Genomic DNA, 19,712 nt, shown 5'->3' with positions numbered 1-19,712 from the left:
ACTAGATAAATCTTTAAAAAAATTGTTAGAGAGAGCTCACACACAAAGCGGGAGAGGGGCAGAGGGAGTGAATCTCAGCAGACTCCCTGCTGGGCATAGAGCCCAATGTGGGCTAACTAAACAATTTTTAATGAACAACTAGTAGAAAAATGCCTTTCCCAGCAGATGTGGCCAAAGTAGGATAATAGACCAAAGTGCTGACCTTCCTGTAAAGTCCCCAGAATCCCCCCTCTAAAGGAACTAGGCAAGTTCAATTTTGGAGTTACTTTCCCTTATTGACCCAACAGGTATTCAACAGGTATTAAAACCATAACAAAAAACTCCCCACAAATCTGGAATATAGGTACTTTCCTGTAGTAAGTTCAGTGGAAGTGTCTGAGCATTCTACAACTCTGGACTTCAATTAGAATTCAGAATATGGCAACTATAAATTTCTCCCTGTCTCCCCAATGAGTTGCAATCCATCAAAATTTCTAAAGCAGCCAATAAAAAAAAAAAATTATTCATGGGGATTCTGCACTGGGAACACCTGCAGAGAAATGGATTTCACTCGGGAGAAGACATGTTCAGAAGTGATGACATTAGGTTCAGCTTTTAAATGCTAATTTTATGGCTTCCCAAAGCAATGGTTGACTTATACCTACTAAAGCAGGCCAAAAAAAGTTCATAGAACTGAATGGTTTTTTTTTTTTTGTCATCCAGATCCATTCCTAGTTTGACTAAAGAGTAAAAACGGTACCTTTCTTCAGAGTAACTGAGGCATACTATTACTGCTCCTCTCTCACATGACCTGGATGTAAGAAACAGAAAGTTGCATGCCAGAGGACTCATCAGCTGACTCAAATGACACTCTCTGCCCGCCCCCCAAAAGGCTTTAGGTGTACCTATTAGTGTGAAAATGCAATAATAAGTGGCAGGCTCTTTTATTCCGATTTTTCACCATGATGTTCATGAAATTATACTTAGCATTTTCCATAATACCACTATGTAGAAGGAGACTCCAAATCCAGTAGAGAAAGGAAGATGTACAACAGAAATTAAAAAGAAGATCTTTTCCAGTGTAACAGGATGTAAGTATTGGCATCACAGATTTTTAAAATTTTTAAAAGGGTTCTGAGTTCATCTTCAAAAGAAATGTAAACTTTAAACTATTTTGTGTCCTAAAATTCTCCCTCAAGTTGGATTTGGAAGCTTACTTGATAATATTCCCTGGTTAAAAAAAAAAAAAAGAATATGAAAAAATATTTTAAACCCTCAAGTTCTTACTCTAAATAATGCCGGGAGGAAAAAAAAAAAAGGAACTTTCTTCTTGGGTCAGGAAAGAGGGTGAGTGGGTAGCCAATTGCAAGATAATCCTTTGGGCTTCTTTTCAAAGCAGCTGCTTTGCTGGGGAATCAAAGCAGCATGGGGGAATAAATGTAAACAGGGGACTGCTTGGGTAGCACAGAGACTCTCTCACCACAGGGGGGAAAATGGGGATCTACTTCCTCAGGAAGTAAAGAGAGGCCTGTGTGAGCAGTGCGTCCAGCTAAGTGAAATTTAAAAGATATGCTTCAGCTGCCGTAGGATTAAGTGCCAAATCTGCACAAATAATTTTGCATATCTGCTTGTTTAATTTTTGTGTGTTAGCTCTCATTTACGGTACTTTTTGGAGCTTTCACTTACAAATTAGGGCAGGAGGTAGACTTTGCTCTTTGTGATACAGTAATTACTTAAAATCTGAGAAGTTTTATAGATTCCAGAAATGTTAACTTTTTTCGTTCTCTGCCCCAAACTGAGCTAACCTGATTTAAAAAAATAAGAAAGAAAGAAAGAAAGAAAGAAAGAAAGAAAGAAAGAAAGAAAGAAAGAAAGAAAGAAAGAAAGAAAGAAAGAAAGAAAGGGAAAGGAAAGGAAAGGAAAGGAAAGGAAAGGAAAGGAAAGGAAAGGAAAGGAAAGGAAAGGAAAGGAAAGGAAAGGAAAGGAAAGGAAAGGAAAGGAAAGGAAAGGAAAGGAAAGGAAAGGAAAGGAAAGGAAAGGAAAGGAAAGGAAAGGAAAGGAAAGGAAAGGAAAGGAAAGGGAAGGGAAGGGAAGGGAAGGAAAGGAAAGGAAAGGAAAGGAAAGGAAAGGAAAAGAAAAAAGAAAAAGAAAAAGAAAAAGAAAAGAAAAGAAAAATAGGCCACACTACAAGTTTACCTACCTTTAAGACTTGGAAAACTTGGCATCAAAAGAGTTTTAGGAAGTTTTTAAAGTTGCACTACACATCGCTGGTCTGGCAGCAGCTGTATTACCTCTCTGGGTCACTTACAGGGTGGATTCTCGCCACAGAAGAAATGTGAAAACATCACTTTTTATTACTCCTTCACCAACCTTCCTCCACACGTACATAGATCTTTGATCTTAAGTACTAAAACATCATTTTTTTGCTAAATTCCTTAACCACACCTGTCTTAAATTCTTAACTACTCAAATTGAACCATCTAAAGCTTCTACTGTCATATTTGTCTTCCCTCACTTTCTTAGATAGAGATTACACACATCAGTGTCTGAATCTATAGGACACCCTGTCCTTGTCTACTGCACTGGCTAACTATTAACTAGCACAGACTATGAAAAGAAAATCTAAAAGGAAGCATCTTGAATGCGGGCAAGATGTGGAAGAAGAATCTGTTTACTCTATTTAGAATAGTCTTATTATTATTATATATCAAGAAAAACACCCTATCTAGGCAATACAAGATGACAAAGACTGGTATGAAGCAAAGGCTTAGGAGCAAACAGACCAGGTCTGAAGACTGACGAGATGTTAAGATGTGGAGTAAGTTGCTCAATCTCCCCAAGCTCATATTCTTCTTCTGCAAAGAGGAATATCCACACTACCACTCTCATAGATGGTGAGAACTGGGGGAAGATAAAGTATGTATTTTCTTCATCAGCAACAGCATTAGGCCTAACATCTTTTCTGGCTCTTAAACCTTCTATACATCTTAAATTAGCAGACACTCACTGGACTTGCCGTTCAACCTATTGTATTATTTCCTAAAAGATGGCCAGCAACTTGCCCACCTTTTTTTTTTTTTTTTTTTTTAATCCATGGTCTCCATGCTCTTCTAACAAACCTAAGTGGCCCATTTCTCTCTCCAAACAGAATTATGTTTGAACAATGTATGTTTGTGCGGGCCTGTGCTGCAGGTATGTTATATGTATTTCTTATTGACATCAATGCATAATAGTAATGTTCTAAAGTTCTTCCTACCTTCCAAATCACTCTCCTTATATCAACTGAGGTCAGACATCAACTGAGGTCAGCAGGCATAAAGATGATAAATACCCAGATCCACTCTTAGAATACTGATAGGTATTTGGAATGCTACATCTGATCACACTTTGGTTCAGAAAATCTTTACCAAAATTTTGGTGCTGAGCCACTAACTGGAGATACAAATACGAGGCAATTTAGCCAGGTAGACAGATAAGTAAGAAGATAATTTCAGTACAGTGTTTTCACACTATCTGATTTTATTTTTTTAAAGATTTTTTATTTATTTATTTGAGACAGAGAGAGAAAGAAAGTACAAGTGTGGGGCAGGGGGGCAGAGGGAGAAACAGACTCCTCACCAAGTGGGAGCCCAATGTGGAGCTCAATCCAGGACCCTGAGATCATGACCTGAGCCAAAGGCAGAAGCTTAAGTGACTGAGCCACCCAGGTGCCCAGTATAATTTTTTTTAGAAGATTTATTTATTTTAGAGAGAGAGAGAGAGCACAAGCATGTGAGTTGGGGGGAGGGACAAAGGGGGAGGGAGAGAAAGAATTTCAAGCAGACTCCCTGCTTCACATAGAGCAGGATGCAGGGTTTGATCTCATGACCCTGAGATCACAACCTGAGCTGAAACCAAGAGTCAGATGCTTAACCAACTGAGCCACACAGGCGCCCCCATTTTTTTTTTTTTTTTTTAATGCACGGTAAGATCACTAAACACAAGGGAAGTGGGAGTGAAGAATAAGGGCAAACAAACATCACAGGGAGCTTCTGAGAAGAGAGACTGTCTCAGTTAGACAAACGGTGGATGGATAAGGAAGGGCCCACAGCACCTTCAAGACCAAGTGCAGTGTGGTAGGTACATCACCGTACCACTGTACATTATTAGATGACACTGTAATAAAACGCATCATTCAGAGTGGTGGAAATAACAACCAAATCAGAGAACTCTTTATAGTGTGTTGAGGGTTTGGACTTTATCCTGCTCATAATGAAAAGTCAGGGGAGGATTTTAACCAGAGTAGTTACATAGTAAGACTTCCTCTAATTACTCTAGATTGTGTGCATTAGAACTTTTGAAATGACAGAAATCACCATTTGTTTTGTTGGATAATGAAATGGACACCCTTAGAGAGACTAAAACACCAATGCCACATAGTTAAAACCAAGACATGATCTTCAGTGTTAGCAAATTCTTTGTTCTGATGTTCCTGCAGAACCCCTCAAATGCCAGGACACAAATTTTCAGGGAAAGATGCAAGTACAAGATCCCTTGTACTCCAGCTCTCCTCCTAAATCACTTAAAAAATAACGTATGTCAGTGATTCCATCCCATTCTCCTTTGAGTTTGAAAATAATGAATGTTGTATATATTAGCATTTAAAAGAAATTTTGCTCCTTGGTTTCACAGTCTTGGTTCAAGTTTCTGTGTTAGACCTACCCTGAACTGAACTCAAAATTACTTCACACATTCCTAGATTGGTAATTTAATCACAGAGGTAGCGATGATCAAAGATTCAGTCAAGAAGCCTCTAGAAATGGCCTTAAGATTATACACTGTCAGAAAACAGGAGCTGTTTTTAGTCTTTCACAAATGCTTTGAACAAGTCAGCACTCCATCAAAGGAACATAACGGTTTCATGTTCTGTCAGAGAATGTAATGCTTGTTTACCCGAAGCATTTGTCTTGATTGACACAAAACTTACTTGAAGATTAACCTGGACAATCAGGCCCTTACTCTTGAAACACAATTACCTACAAGAAAATAAAACCTGAATTCATATTGAAAACACTCTCAAACTGTTGATTCTGACACAGGTATTAAATTCAACACAGGAAAAAAAAATGTTTTGAATGCAAAAATGCATTTTGCTTGAAAGCAACTAGCATTTACCTGGGTATTTGGCTCATTTAATCCTCATAACCATCTGAGGAATTAGACACTATTATAAACTTCATTTTACAAATGAGAAAAAGAGAATGTTACAAGAATTAAGTGACTCAAAGTCATCCAATCTGAAAAGGTGACTCCAGATCCAGGAGTCTCCAAAGCTATCACTACACACTATACATAAAGTTGTTTCAGGCTTACTCTGGAAGACATTAATAAACACAAAGCTTTTAAGGATTTGGAAAGTTTGAATTTTTTAATCACTCAAGGCTTAGAATAATATGACCCTAGGCCCCTAAGTAGAACAGCACAGTCTACAGAGCACTACTCTAGTAATTACCTCTCTCTCACACACACAAGCTTGTGAGGTAGTCAAGACCTATGTCAGCATCCTTAGTTACAAAGGAGGGTGCTGACCCTGATCCAGACCACTTACCAATCTCAGTTTACCATTGCACAATCTTACTTCCCAAAATCACCCATAATCTCTGCTTTTCAATGACAACAGATTTTTAAATTATTATAGCCACCACACAAATGGAATAAACCAAAGCAGTACATAGTCTGATGTATACTGATATTTTGCTGGTAAAGTACAGCCCAAAAGATTACGGATACCATCTATCAAACATCAGTTCTAGGTCAGCCAACTTCCATATATTATCTCATTTAATCTTTGTATTCTTCCAACTGCATACTATTACCCATAATACTCCATTATACCTATGAGAACATCAAGGCCCTAAAGAAAGAACATTAATAACATGCACACAGTCTTGGTGAATAACAGAGCTAGGACTTGGGCCTCCTTCTAACCCCAAAGTCTGTGCTCTTTCACGTATCTTTGAGGTCGGTGAGTCAAGCACTTTTGCACAAACATATAATTTTGTGCTTAACAATACAGTAGGAAAATGTGTTAGGCCTGAAAATTATTTATAATAGTGTAATTCTGAGTGACAATCACAAAGCAGGTACACAACATACTGTGTCTACGTTAAAAAAAGTAAGGAAGGGGGAAACAAGGAAAGGATGGGGGTTGGAAGGAGGAAAAGGGGAGGAGAGAGGCAGGCAGGAAGGAAAGCTGCTAAGAATTATTATTTTATGGAAGAGGAAATGCTGGGTAGGAAAAGGTGAAGCAAAGTTGAATAATCTACCTAAGATCCCTCAGCAAGCTAGAATCAAAAGCCAGAGGGAAAGCTTTAGGAGCTCGGATACAAAACCTCTTTCCACTCTCCCTTGACAAATGGCTATATTTCTGCTGATGCCGAAAATGACTTCCCCTCCCAGACAGGGAAAATAGGAAATCACTCACCAATTCATGGAAAGGACTCATGTTCTGTCCCTCCAGTTTCAGGTGTAGCACAGAGTTTAGGAATGCAGACTCTGGTTCCAGACCGCCTGGTTCATAGAGCAGCTCTACCTCGTATTAGCTCTGTGACCTTGGGCACATGATAGAAAGAAGTAACTTTGCTCCTAGGTAAACTATCTTGCAATTATAATTATGCACATTTAGCTCCTTCTCCATTTTCGTTAAAGTAGGGAATGAAAACAATCAAATTATTCAAGACTAAAGTGAATCTGAAGCCTGACTTATCTGGATGGATGGCTTCAACCTTCCCTTTCATGCTGACCGTGGAGACTTTGCAATTAAGTCATGGATAGTGATAAACTTACCATTTGTTTAATGCCCATTATAATAGCAAACGTTTGATTTAGTATTTCCAATGTGCCAGGCACTAGACTAAGGGATTTTTGTGGATTATTTCATTTAATCTTCATAACCACCTTTGAGAAAGGTACGGGGAAACTGAGGCCCAGGATTACATGCCTAGCCAACCAAAGCAGGCCATCTAACTGGTGTCTGTTTGGTCCATCACACCTCTGTTCTGTTGTCTCCTTCACCTGCTCTCAAGTGATTCCTTCTAGCTAACACTTTCATTTTCAATAAAGTATTACTAAGTTACACAGTGATACTGCTCATAAGGGTATCCGGACAGTCATTTGTTTAAACAATCAAAACATCAAGGTAGAAAATGATTTTTACTGTTCATGCACTTGGACTGAACTGACAAGGAATTACAAAGCAAAGGTCACAACTTAGACGGCTGATGGTTTTAAAAGCCAGACATAAGCATAAGGACATTATTACTAGTTTTCTAATATGATCACAGCCACTTAAAATTGTCTTCAAAAATAGCATGAAAGAGGGTCAGAGCAAACTGATTGAAGTAATCCCTGATGCATCACTTTTTTCCCCCAAGAAATTTTTTGAAACACAATTTTAAAATATTTTAAAATCTGCCCTCTGCCAAAAACAGTATCATTTTCTTTGAAAGACAACAAGGATTTGGCAGTAATTCTTAATTCCAGAAAGTAAAAGGCATTTTTAGAGTTTCTAAAGGGGCCTCCCTCACAACAGATGAGGCATGCATTTGATGGCTAAGACCACAGAGGTGGAAGAGGCTGGTGACCAAGCCCAGGCTCCCTGACTTGTGGGAGTCTTGCTGCTCATCACAACCATTCACACTCCTGGGTAGTGCTGAGGAGGTGGTGGTCAGAAGCACTGGTCCCTCATGCAGAAACTCAACTTTGCCTGCTCTCAGCCTTGCCTGTATAAGATTAAAAGACATCATCTACACACACACAATCTCAAGTCCTTCAGACCGCATGGATATGTACATTTATACTTAAATATGGGTGCATTCTACTGCAGTGGTTAGGAGGAATCTAGTCTTTAGAATTAGATAGGCTTGGTTTGAAAACCAAGCTCTTCCACTTACTTGCATTTTTTTTTCCTTTTAATCTTGGGCAAATTTTCTTAATCTCTCTGAACTTTAGTTTCCTTTATGTGTTTAAAAAAATCAATATCTCCTTCTTAACATTTTCTTTCTTTTCTTTTTTCTTTTTACTAGAATCAAATAAGATATACCTGTGCAGTTTGTGGCATGGTGCCTCATCCATGGTGAGCAGCCAGATATTAACTTATTAACTAGTCATATCATTTCCTTATTCAATAAGCTATTCTTTCTCTTGTTAAGCAGCTTGTCTTTTGGTCTATTTTGTATAACTCTTTCCTTTCTCAGAAATGGAAGAAAGTAAAGGAGATCAAATTGGGGGAAAATTTTGTTGAATTTACCAAGAGTGCTATGAGTGTTAAAAAAAAAAAGTAGCTAATATACAAATAAGGCAGTTAAGGCATTAATCTCTAAGGATTATTTTAATTCATTTATTCAGAATGCAAGTCTTATAGCCAAAGCCAGGTATATTACTAGTTATGAATTTATTCCCTACAGAATGTGGATTTGAGGTAATGCTCCATGATTCACTATTCTAGCAGAGAATGAAATGATTATTTACTAAGTGCAAGTCACTGTACTGTTAGACACTATCTTACTTAATCATCACATCAGTAGTATAATAGGTAGTTATTTCTGCACCCATTTTAAAGATCAGGAAAGTAAAGTTCAGAGAAAAACACTACAAGTCATACAGATAATAAGAGGCAGAACCAATAATATATTTGATCTAGAACTCAATCCAATGTTTTCTACTTTCTTGCATGGACTCCTGTTTTGGTTAGTAAATGATATTGCATAGTCACTGAAAATTAATGCTGTAAATGGTGAACCAACTAGCCCTTCCACTCATCAACCAAACACATGTTTGTGTAATAGACTCAGTATGGTAATTAAAATTTGCCTTCTGTTTAAAAAAAAAAAGCTTCTTAAAAATATATCAGCACCTAACAACATGAATCAGGTATCTATTCATTCCACAACATTCAATATGTATTTACTAAGCATCTAGTATATATAAGCCACTCTGCTAGGCAACTAGAATCATGAAATTTTTGTTGTCCAAATTTTTGTTTTAAAGATTTTATTTATTTGACAAAGAGATAGCGAGAGCAGGAACACAAGCAGGGGGAGTGGGAGAGGGAGAAACAACCTTCCCGCTGAGCGGGAAGCCTGGATACGGGGCTTGATCCCAGGACCCTTGATCCCAGGACCCCGGGATCATGACCTGAGCCGAAGGCAGATGCTTAACGACTGAGCCACCCAGGTGCCCCTGTTGTCCAAATTAATATCACTGACAGCTGTTTTAATATCTGAACTGCTTTTCTTTTTTGATTCAATGTTTCTATAAACAGAATGTGTATCTTTGGGGTACTAAATAAGCCTCATGGATACACTGTGGTTGGGCCAGCTAAATCTCTTTGGGTGTTAGTCTTGGCAATAACCACTTGGAGTTGGCAGAAGAAAGACCTTATCTCAGTTTCCTCATCTGCGAAATGGGATTTGAAAAAATAGTACCTACCTCCCAGAAGAAAAGTTCTATGAATTAATTGATCTTGGAACAGTTTTCTACTAAGTGGCATTTTGGCATGAACTTAGCATGAGGGTGGTTTGATTTTATAAAACAGTGACGGAAGCTATTTAAAACAGCCACACATTTAAATGTCAAACACTTTTGACACAGAACTACAGTAAATTTCCTTTCTTCAAGCTGAATCATTTGTGTGTGGCATTTGTACAGAAGTACAAATAATGGTCAAATCAGTTTGGAATTTAAAAGTGTACTGAAATGTTTAGGAGAAAAAAGATCCAAGTTTCAAAAAGTGGGGGGATGTCTACTATTTTCTAAATATTGTTAAGACATAGTACTATGGTCATGGAACATTATAAACAAACATGTACTAAAATCTTAAAAATATTTCCCTGGGCAGGGGTTAAAAAAATGAAAAATTTCAAAACTTAAAAAAAAAAAACACACATACACACAAAAAAACAACCTGTTACAATTATTGCCAAAACAAGAATTATAGAAACCCTGTTTTGTGGCCCTGTGGCTTTCCTACATAGAATTTATTTCATCTAATATTAAAAACAGGCTAATAACCTGCTTTTCATTTTTCGTGAATGTTTTCAAGCTCCCTTTTTATTCCTGCAGTTGAGTGCCCATTTTAGACCACCTGGAGGCAGAAAACACCAGCCACCCTCCTCTACTGTGATAATTTATCTTTCTAACAAGCAGTCAAATAACGTGTTGGTCCGTCCTCTACTTAATGGAACAACACATCAGAGATGTCTGGGCAGGGCTAAATAAATAGAGCAGTTTTCTAAAATCACCAGAAGATCCAAACTAAAGCAACCACAGGAAGCTTTAGTTGATCATCAAAAATGTAAATCCCTAATGTGTTGACTATTTCAGAAGCATTAAAGTGTAGGTTGACACAGAACCCTAAATAATGATGTGTGACTGCCAAGGCTGTTTTGCAATCCTTGGGTTTTCGAGATCACATTAGAAACCATTTCATATGAAACCTTGCCACCCTTCCTCCCTCTGCTCTCATCTGAAGGTCTGCAGTGAATATAAATGTTGATAGCCATCCATACGGACAACACATCCCAGGAGGGGCGCAAGGCCTTTATAACACAACCCACTTTCTCTGCAACACTCTTCTTCGAAATCAAGGAATCTGTGTGTTTTCACAAGGCAGTTGCTTAGGAGGGCATTGAGAAAGGGACCGCAAGAAGTAGTGGAAAACTCAGCACAAGAGGGACCCTTACAATAGATAGCCACTATTAAATTGTCATTTCTATAGGTGAGCTGGTTATTATACCGTTCAAACGCTTGTATGAGGAGAAACAAGCCAATTAGGAGAGGAGTTTCCGTCCTGGAGTTTAGTCAAGGCACTTAAAATGGAAAGGTCATTGGCTTCAGAGACTTTACGTCAAGGTAAAAAAAAAAAAAAAAAGGGAAAAATTCTCAGCACCCACGGGGCTTTTGTTCAGAAGATGAACTTTTGCTCCGGAAAGGGCGACAGAGTGTGTGTATACAAGACAAACATAAGGGCCCCTCTGGGCTGTGCTCTTGCCTCCCAAGTCTGCAGGGGGAGGCACATTATGCAGTGGGGACCGCCCTTTCTGTAAAGGTGAAAGAGACCGAGGCTTGCTTTTTCAAGTGAGCACTGGCAGTGGGTTTGCTCTTGCTCTTGCCCTTTTCCACGGGAACAAGGCATTCTTTGCAAGGCAACTGCTGGATTTTTGAGCTGCTGGTCTGGGCACCAGGAACAAAGAAAAGGAACCCTAACTGCCCCCATCAAGACCGCATTCTAATCCTCAGCACTCAAAGCCCCAAAGCAACAGCTATACCTGCAAAGTCAAGTGCTGAATTCCTGCATCCAGGTGGCTGGTATATAGCTACTGCTACATGTTTAACTCTCTGGATCTCTGCCTCTTGTTTCGTCTGTTTTAGTAGGTAGAGCTCACTTGACTCTGCAGGCATTTAGAGTAGAAGAGCCTTACTGTCATTGTCATGACCATATTTTCTGAGGAATCCATGGTCCCTTGTCGGGAGGAGAGGTCCAACTGATCTTCGAATATTCTCATGTCAACAAGAAAAGGACTGTCATGGCTCCTGACTGCTAAGGAAAACGTCTTGCTGGCTACTAGGCTTGCCCCAAACCTCAGCTAATGTTAGTTTTAGAGAGAAGCTAAGGAAAGAAGGCAGGCGGACAGGCGAGAGGTGTTCCAGAGACTGTAGTAGATCTGCAAAAAGCCAGGGCAAGGAAAGACTCGGCCAACGGTCATCCGCGGAAACTGTCTTTTCACTCAAGCAAAAGGGCTGCTCCCTCTTTTTTCAGCTTCTGTGAATCCAGCTACAGACCCCTCCTCTTCACTATTTTCTCAGGATTAACTCTAGGGTGCAATTCCCAGTAATACTACTACCACTCAGAGACTTGCCTGTGACTTGCCCATGACTTGCCCAAGACTTGCCCAAGATTTGGGCAAGACTGGAGCCAGATCCGCACTGAATAGGACCCATTCCTCTGATACTGCCCACTAAGACTTCTCCTGCATGACCAGATTCTCTCCATTTTCTACTTCCTGCACATAGATGCTGGAGACTGCAGGGGTAGCAAAGAGAAGCAAATACTGGGAGGCATTCATTACCTTTTGTAAGCCTACCTCCTCTGGCTGTCTGACCTTGCCTTAGGATTCTTCCTCCCCTAGAGAATTTAAAGGTAAGAAGAGAGAAAGATCCTCTTCAACTATGGATATTGCTAAAATAGGAAGTATAAATATCATTCTTATTATAGAGAATTATCAAGTAGTAAGTGAAATGGCTAAAAGTACAATGTCCTATAACTTAAATCTCTTTCATTTCTCTCCATTGACTGGTTCATAATCATAAAACAATGGTTATAATTTGCATTCACACCAAACCAAAGCAATGGCCACATAAATCTCCAAATCAAAGGAAGCTTAAATGTCATGTAAATGAGAGGTTCAAACCTCTATTTTACTGGTATCTTAGAAATCGAAAATTTTAGAACTGGAAGGCGCTTAGAAATCACCTACTCCTACCTTCTCACGTTACAGTTGAGGAAATCCAAGTTGGAAGAGATTAAAAGGCCTTCCCAAGTCATACAGCTTAGTATCTGGGCTAGTAAAAGAATTCCATCCCCTAATATCCAAGTCAATGTGGCAACCTAGAAAAATAGTAAAATGTAGCCAAAAGAGAAAGAGAGCTACATAAAGAACAGTCTTTCTTTAGATGACATACATTGTGATTTTAAAAAAAGAACCATGAGGCCTAATTATAAGAAAATCACCCACCCCTACCCATCTCCTTTTTTTCTGGACAGAAGGAAATAGGTAGAGATGAAATAATGACAATTTTCTCAAACTCTTAACCTTTGTAAACAGTTTTTAGTATACACATACTTAAGTGAAAAGGCAAAAACATCTTGCTGCATCTATAAATTAGTAAGGCTATAGTCAATGGTTTCTATGAAATGAAGTCTATACAAAATAACTCTGAAAACAGCATAGATTATATAAGCATCCTGGTGTTCCCTCAATTTGTTTTATAAATTGTTCTGACTACACAGGTGACTAACACCAGAAGAGTCTCTTGCAGCTGCTCATGATTCATGTACTGGAAAACAAAGATAAAAGATCATTCCTCAGATTTATATCCAAATGCTTTACACCCTAATTTACAAAAGGGCACATTAAGGTAATCGAGAAAAGAAAAAAAAAAAACTTACAAACTTGCATAATGAAAAAAAAAAAAGTTACTGCATGTTGCCAGGTAAAGGACACCCTGCAGAATGAATGCATGGCCTCCCTCAGAAAAGCAAGTATCTTTAGTCTACAATAAACTCTCAGAATCATACCGAGGCAACTTAGAAAGCAAGAATCTCTGGAAGTATGGAAGCGAATCAGATATGGTAACAATATTTCCAGTTTCTATTTTTATTTTCAATTCTAATGCTCTTATTTAGTTTTACCTTTAAAGAAAAACTTGAACAGTGCTCATGCCACACAGTGCCTTTGTTTTCACACAATCCTAGTTTGATGTGTGTTAATCACAGTCTATAAACAGATAACAATCTATAATGGGAGGCACTGAATCCATAGATCCAGATTTTATAAAAACTTGATCTCTCTGCTTTGCTGGTTAAGCATCATTTAGACGCAATAGCCAGTTTTTCACTGGCTTATAAGTTGCCGGCAAGGCGATTCTCTTCTCAGGGACAATAAATTCTGATTGTAACTACAGTAAGCCACTGTGCTGGGATAAAGACCTATATAAAATTTTGTTTAATCCTTTACAATCAACACATGAGAAGAATCTTTATAACTAGTTGATAATCATCATACAGATTATAAACTGAAAATCCTAAGAAGTTTAACCATTTGCCTGAGGGTCATTTGTCTTACCAGTGGTAAAAAAGAAATCAGAATTTAAGTCTTCAAAAGCAAGAGCCTAGGATCTTTCCATTATAGCTTAGGTACTTCCTAGACATGGATGGGGAAGGCACATGCAGTGGGGTTCAATGGACCATGCAAGAAACTTTCCTCCAATATTCTGACTAGCTATTTGGGCAGGGATTTTTTTTTTTTTTATGTTATTTATGGTGATGGAAGAATTTCAGTCACTTATCATTAAAGAAAAAAATGTGACACAATCACTATCTTCAAATTGGTAGTTAGACATAAATAAAATTTAGCAATTTTAACTGGTTTGGCTCAGGCCCTCAGATTTCCATATGGTTACTTTCCTTGTTTTCTATTAAATGTAACTGACTTAGCACTTGACTTTTAAAGTCTTGGCAGAATGTATCAATTAAAAGTATATAAATTAGAATTATTCAAAGCATGCATTCCAAATTGAGTGACTTTAAGGACAAAATTTAAAATTGCTCTTTTCATAAATGTTAAATTTTTTCTAAAAACTTGCATCATCACACAGATGACAAATTTCATAAAGACAAAAGAGGATATTTTCTTTGGAATAACATAAACAAACAAGCATTCTATTTATTTCTTTTCTGAAAACTAATGTGTGCCTAAAATGGCCTTTCTACACTGTTTGCAAGATGAATTTTTCCTGTCTTAGTATTTCTAAAACTGACAGCAGTCATGAAAACTCTCACAAACCATTTCAAAACTAAAATATAAGTACAACATTGATAAACATGGCGCGAGGCCCATTAAACTGACAGCTCTTTTCTAATTGTTCTTGCCAAAAATGCTGCACAATTGTTATTTAATATACCAGTATATCAGAGCATTACATGGAAAAAAACGACTACACATTGAAATAGATGTTCTTTCTAAACCAGTGCCACAATTCTCTTCAGAAACTGTAAAACCACACAATATGAATAAAATACAATCAGAAAGATGCAAAGCACATTCATTTCTGTAGGCTCCTGACTCAATTTATTGTTACAATTGCTCCTAAGGACTACTGCCCGTGTAATTGTTTTCCAAATACTGAAGTCCATCACCCAAGCTAAATAAATGACAGAATCATTTATCAATCCCCAAGTGGTTGTTGATGGAATTTCCACACTCACTTGGCTTGAGTGAAAAGCCAGAATGCCTGTGTGTCTCTGGGATTCTTGAAGAATTTATAATTCAAGTTAAAACTTATTATTCTTATTACTATTATTAAATTCTCATTTTGTATCGTCGGTAATGGAAACGTACAGAATCATTTGCCTTATGATGGAACTCTGGTTTGATGCCATATTTATAAATGATTACTTAAACTGTTGAACATTAATAGACATTCTTCCCTGGCAAGGATAACATTAGATGCAGTAGAACAAATGACCTTACTTATTAATGTCTAATTTCCTTATGCTATTCTCCATCCACATAGAAACTGCACAGAAAATTTCTCTCTAACTTTTGGATTAGGAAATTTAACGATTTGAAGGAGGATCTAATCCCCCTCCCCTATTTCCATGATTTTATTGATTTCCTACTATTTCCAAGTGTCTTCCTTTGCAGTGGCAAGAATGTGGAATTGCTAGAAGTATCCTTAAAGGAAACCTTGAAGGTCATTAGATCCCAGGCAATGAATGCCTTCATTCAACAAGGGCACTGCCCTCCTTTGCCTGCAAACCCTTTAACATCAGCAAGATCCCCCAAGGGCTTGCACTTTAACTTGGTTGGAGCAGGTCACATTTCTAAAATATTTAGCAGTCTCAAATGTCCCTGGTCGGCAGCACTGAGTCACAAACACCAGAGCGTTTCAGGCTAGATCAACCTCTTTCTAGTTTTCAATGGAATTATTCCATGTAATCCGATTTACACAGCCATATAATCAAAGCGAGAAAGGAGATTACAGAGCTCACATTTGTTTTGCAAAGCAAGGGTGCAAGGATCATCAATCCTCCTGACTCTCAAAGTGACATGGTAGTACATCGTCTCCCTTTGGAGTGTTGGACATTAACCTGATCTGTCTCCTGTGTTCTTGTTTAAATAAGAAGGTTTAGGCTTTTTTTTTTTTTTTTCCCCCGAACTAGAAGGTAGCGGTTTCTCCACCAGCTCTCACCACTACCATTCAGGTGAGATGCTACTGTAACAAGAATTGGTCCCCTGCCCTTATTATTCCACAAAGGAAAAAGCTTGTACAAGTCAAATAATTTCATTAAAACTTTTTCTTTCGGTGCCAGTCTCTAACATTCACATTTCAACAGCACAGTGTGGTGATCCTGGGTGTGGTGTTCAATGCTTTGCCTATAACCTAACCTTCTTGCCCCAGGAACCTGTGCTCCCCTCCTTAGTCTTGGGCAGCTGCCCTCCAGACTGCACAAACCTCCTTTCTGCCAGGAAACGTCCCTTCCCCCTGCCCTTTCCACCTGTGCACTGGGCTCCATTCTTCCTACTTCCTTCTGAATGTGTACATTTCCCAGGCCCACACATCAATTTAAAATAGGATAGGAAGCAATTCATTCAGTAAAGCATCTTCAGCACATGGATGCCTTCATTCTAAATAGACGATTTGGACAAAGTCTCAATTTCCTTTTACCCCCACCACTTCCACCCCCTCGGAATTGCAGTCTCTGATAGATCCTCTTGGGGGGTGAAAGGGCAGCTTTACCCAACTCGGGGCAGATACACAGATAAATTCCTAAGGGGAGAAGTGGGAAGAGGTAAGAACTGCAATGGAGAAGGGAACTCTGGGTGGGAGTACCATGGCAGCCCTTTCCAAACTATAAGCCAGATATCTGCTTCAAGGGGGAAAAAAAATTCTAATTGTACCCCTGGGCGGTGCTTTACTCACAGTGTTTATGTATAATGCACAATTTAGCTGCCCTGGGAAATTACCTCAATAACTATCATTAGAGGTACCTATTTAAAACAAAACAAAACAAAATAAAACAACAAACTTTTTTTCTCTTCTGTACTGGAAGAAGGTGGGTGCAATGTGGTGGTATTACCCCCCATCTATGGCTCTCTAGAAACTCACCCAGAGCCGCAAACCTGGCAAAGACCGCGCAGAGCCAAGTTTCCGGGGCTGGCCGGGCAGGTTCTCCGCCCCGCGGAGCGCGGCTGTTAAGGGGCAGCTGCACCCCTGTCCGCACGAGCCCCGCGCCCACCTCGGGGCTGCACAAAAACCTGGGTTCGAGAGTGAGCGACCGTGGTGCGCTGGGAGCTGTTTTGTAATCTCCCGGAATCCACGGGAAAATATCTCCCGTGCAAAGAAATGCCTTCTCGTAGTAACTTAACTCTCCGGCCAAAGAACGGACCCTTCCATTTCACAGGAACTGCGGTTCCCGACTGACAGCTCCAAACTTAACGGCAGCGGCTCTAAACTTGACACCAGCTCCCTCTCATCGCTCCCACTCCCTCTCTCTGGCTCACCCGGCCAGGGCGGCTCCGACTCGCACGCCACGCCCGCCTCCCTCGCAACCTCTTGGCTCGTCCCGCGGGCACAGCCCCACACGCCCCGGCAGCCGGTGCCGAGACGAGCCGGCCTCCCCCAGGCTCCGGGCGCGATTTTCTAGGAGAGCCGGCAAGCTCCCGGCGCGCCCTACTCACTTGTGTCTTCTTCATAAGGAAAGGCAGCGCGGTGATCCAGCCCAGGCAGCGGTGTGGCGACTCCGTTTAGATGTTCTGGAGCTCCAGCATATTGCACGAGCAGCGGCTGCAGCTAGTCCACGCATTGGGTAGCCCGAGCGCAGCGCCCTCTCCACGGCCCGTGCTTCCCGCGGCGCTCCTCGTCCCGGCGCAAGGCGGCAAGTGAAGCCTGGGCCGGCGGGCCGCCAACACTTTTATACCGGTCCCTCCCGCCTGCTCCGGACACGCCTCCTTCCCTTCCGGAGCCCTGGGGAAGCTAGACGGGGCAGGGGCGCGGGGGGGAGACCCGAGAGGGCGGCCAGAGCGCGGCCAATGCCCCCGAAGTTGAACAAATCAGGCCAAGCGCTTCCCCTCGCCTGGCCGCCGCGAGCGCACACCAGAGAGAAGCCACGGGGGCGCCAAGGGTGAAGCTTAACCTGCAGCCGCCTCTCGCGCCGCGTGCCGGGTGTGGCGAGTCCCAGCTCGGCCTCTCAGCTCCGCCGGGGTTCACCTGGCACCGCCCGGGGACAGACGCGCGCTAGCGAGAGCTGGGAGCTCCCCCTTTGACACTGGGGCGGTTCGCTAGAGGAGTTCACTGGGTGCCTAGCAAAGAATTCAGCCCGCCCCGCTTTGGGGGCGGGGGTGGGGTGAGGGAGCTTAATTGGAATCCGTAGTTAGGCCATTGTCTTATCTCCTCTAACATAATATTTTTTAATAATTTAGTCAATGAATGAATATTTATAATTTAAAAAAAATTGTTGACTCAGGGTTAAGTATTGCTAAGGGAGATGCTATTTTCAGAATGGTTTACTGCTGCTTTAGAAATTAACATTAAAAGAGAAGCCATAGATTATTAAATGTGCAGGTCGATAACAGCAAGTGTTTGAAAGTTGTACTTTTTTGTTAGAGATATTTTCGAAACCAGAAAGATAATGAAAAAACAGTGATAATAGCTAACGCCATTATGTGATGCACTTAATTACATACCAGGTGTCATGCATAGGACTTTTTGGTAGATTCTTTTGGTAAATCTTTTCCTCAAATTTATTGTACAGGTCCTATCATTTTTATTCCCATTTTTATGGATGATGAAACAGAGGCTTAGGTCAATTTTCCCAAACCACAGCTAGTAAATGGTACAGCTTAATTTGAATTCAGAGCCCTCTGGCTATATGGCCTTTAAAAAAATACTTAGAACAAGTATTTTATTGCCTCTCCAAAACCCTTCTATTTTTGTTCTTGTAACTGGAGACCATTAAAAAGAATTGTGTTAATTTTTTAGAAGAAAATGTTAACCAGACATAACATCAATAATTTTGGGGAACAAGAATAATGTATAAATTTAGGAATTAGGTATTTTAATGAGAGTAGGATTCCAAATTTGCATAATTAGTTCAGTGTGCCTTTGTTAAAAAATAAATATGCCAAACTTATAACCATGAAAGCAGAAACTAGGTAAAATTTGAAGTTCACTGGGTTAGTTTTCTATGGCTGCTGTAACAAATAACAACAAATTTAATGGCTTAAAACAACACAAGTGTATTATCTTGCAGGTTGGAGATTGGGAGTCCAAGATGGATCTCACTGGACTAAGTGTTAGTGGTAGTGCTGCACTCCTTACAGAAACTCTAGGGGAGAATTCCTTGTCTTGCCTGTTTCAGCTTCTAGAAGCTGTCCACATTCTTTGGCTCATGGCCTCCTTCATCTTCAAAGTCGGCAAAGGTGAGCTGAGTTCTTCTGACCTCAAACCACTCTGACTTTCCCTTCCATCTCCCTCTTCTACTTCTAAGGGCCTTGTGGATAATCCAGGAAAATCTGCCTATTTTAAAGTTAGCTGATTTACAATAATAACTCCATCTGCAATCTTAATTCCCCTTTGCCATGTAACATAGCATATTAACAGGTTCCAGGGATTAGGATGTTAACATCTTTGGGGGGTCATTAATCTGTGTGCCACTTTCACTTAATAGCAAACAAATTTGGGTATTTGGTATGTCACTGTGCATCCTTTAGCAAGTGCTTTGCTCCACGTGGCTGGAGCTCCCAACTAGAAGACCACTTCCCCGTCCATAGTTAATGAAAATAAATGTTTGAAAAAAAGAACCACAAGAAAAGTTCACAGTATTAAATGACTGTTATTACTCTCAGTCAGAATGGTGCTGCAAACCACTTTAAGCAGAAGTGGAAAGAAGCCTGAAAACAGAAGTAAGTATG

At 40.0% G+C, this 19,712-nt stretch overlaps 1 protein-coding gene across 4 annotated transcripts in view; it reads right to left on the bottom strand.

Moving 5' to 3' along the window:
- The window catches only part of KITLG (KIT ligand), an 82,285-nt gene extending 64,215 nt beyond the window's left edge, over positions 1–18,070 (bottom strand). The window contains exons 1-2 of one of the 4 annotated variants that reach the window (XM_027593465.1): positions 17,481–18,070; positions 6,443–6,569 (exon numbers count right to left, since the gene is read on the bottom strand). In XM_027593465.1, the coding sequence (XP_027449266.1) occupies positions 6,443–6,463 (21 nt within the window). In that variant the 5' untranslated portion in view covers positions 6,464–6,569; positions 17,481–18,070. The remainder of the gene's footprint in view (positions 1–6,442; positions 6,570–17,480) is intronic. The other 3 variants (XM_027593462.1, XM_027593464.1, XM_027593463.1) reach the window with 3 other exon arrangements.
- Positions 18,071–19,712: the final 1,642 nt, after the last annotated feature.

This window comes from Zalophus californianus, chromosome 9, assembly GCF_009762305.2.
Source record: "Zalophus californianus isolate mZalCal1 chromosome 9, mZalCal1.pri.v2, whole genome shotgun sequence".
Classification (NCBI taxonomy): Eukaryota; Metazoa; Chordata; class Mammalia; order Carnivora; family Otariidae; genus Zalophus; species Zalophus californianus.
The sequence above is the reverse complement of the archived record's forward strand: the minus strand, read 5'-3'. Positions and strand labels throughout refer to the sequence as shown.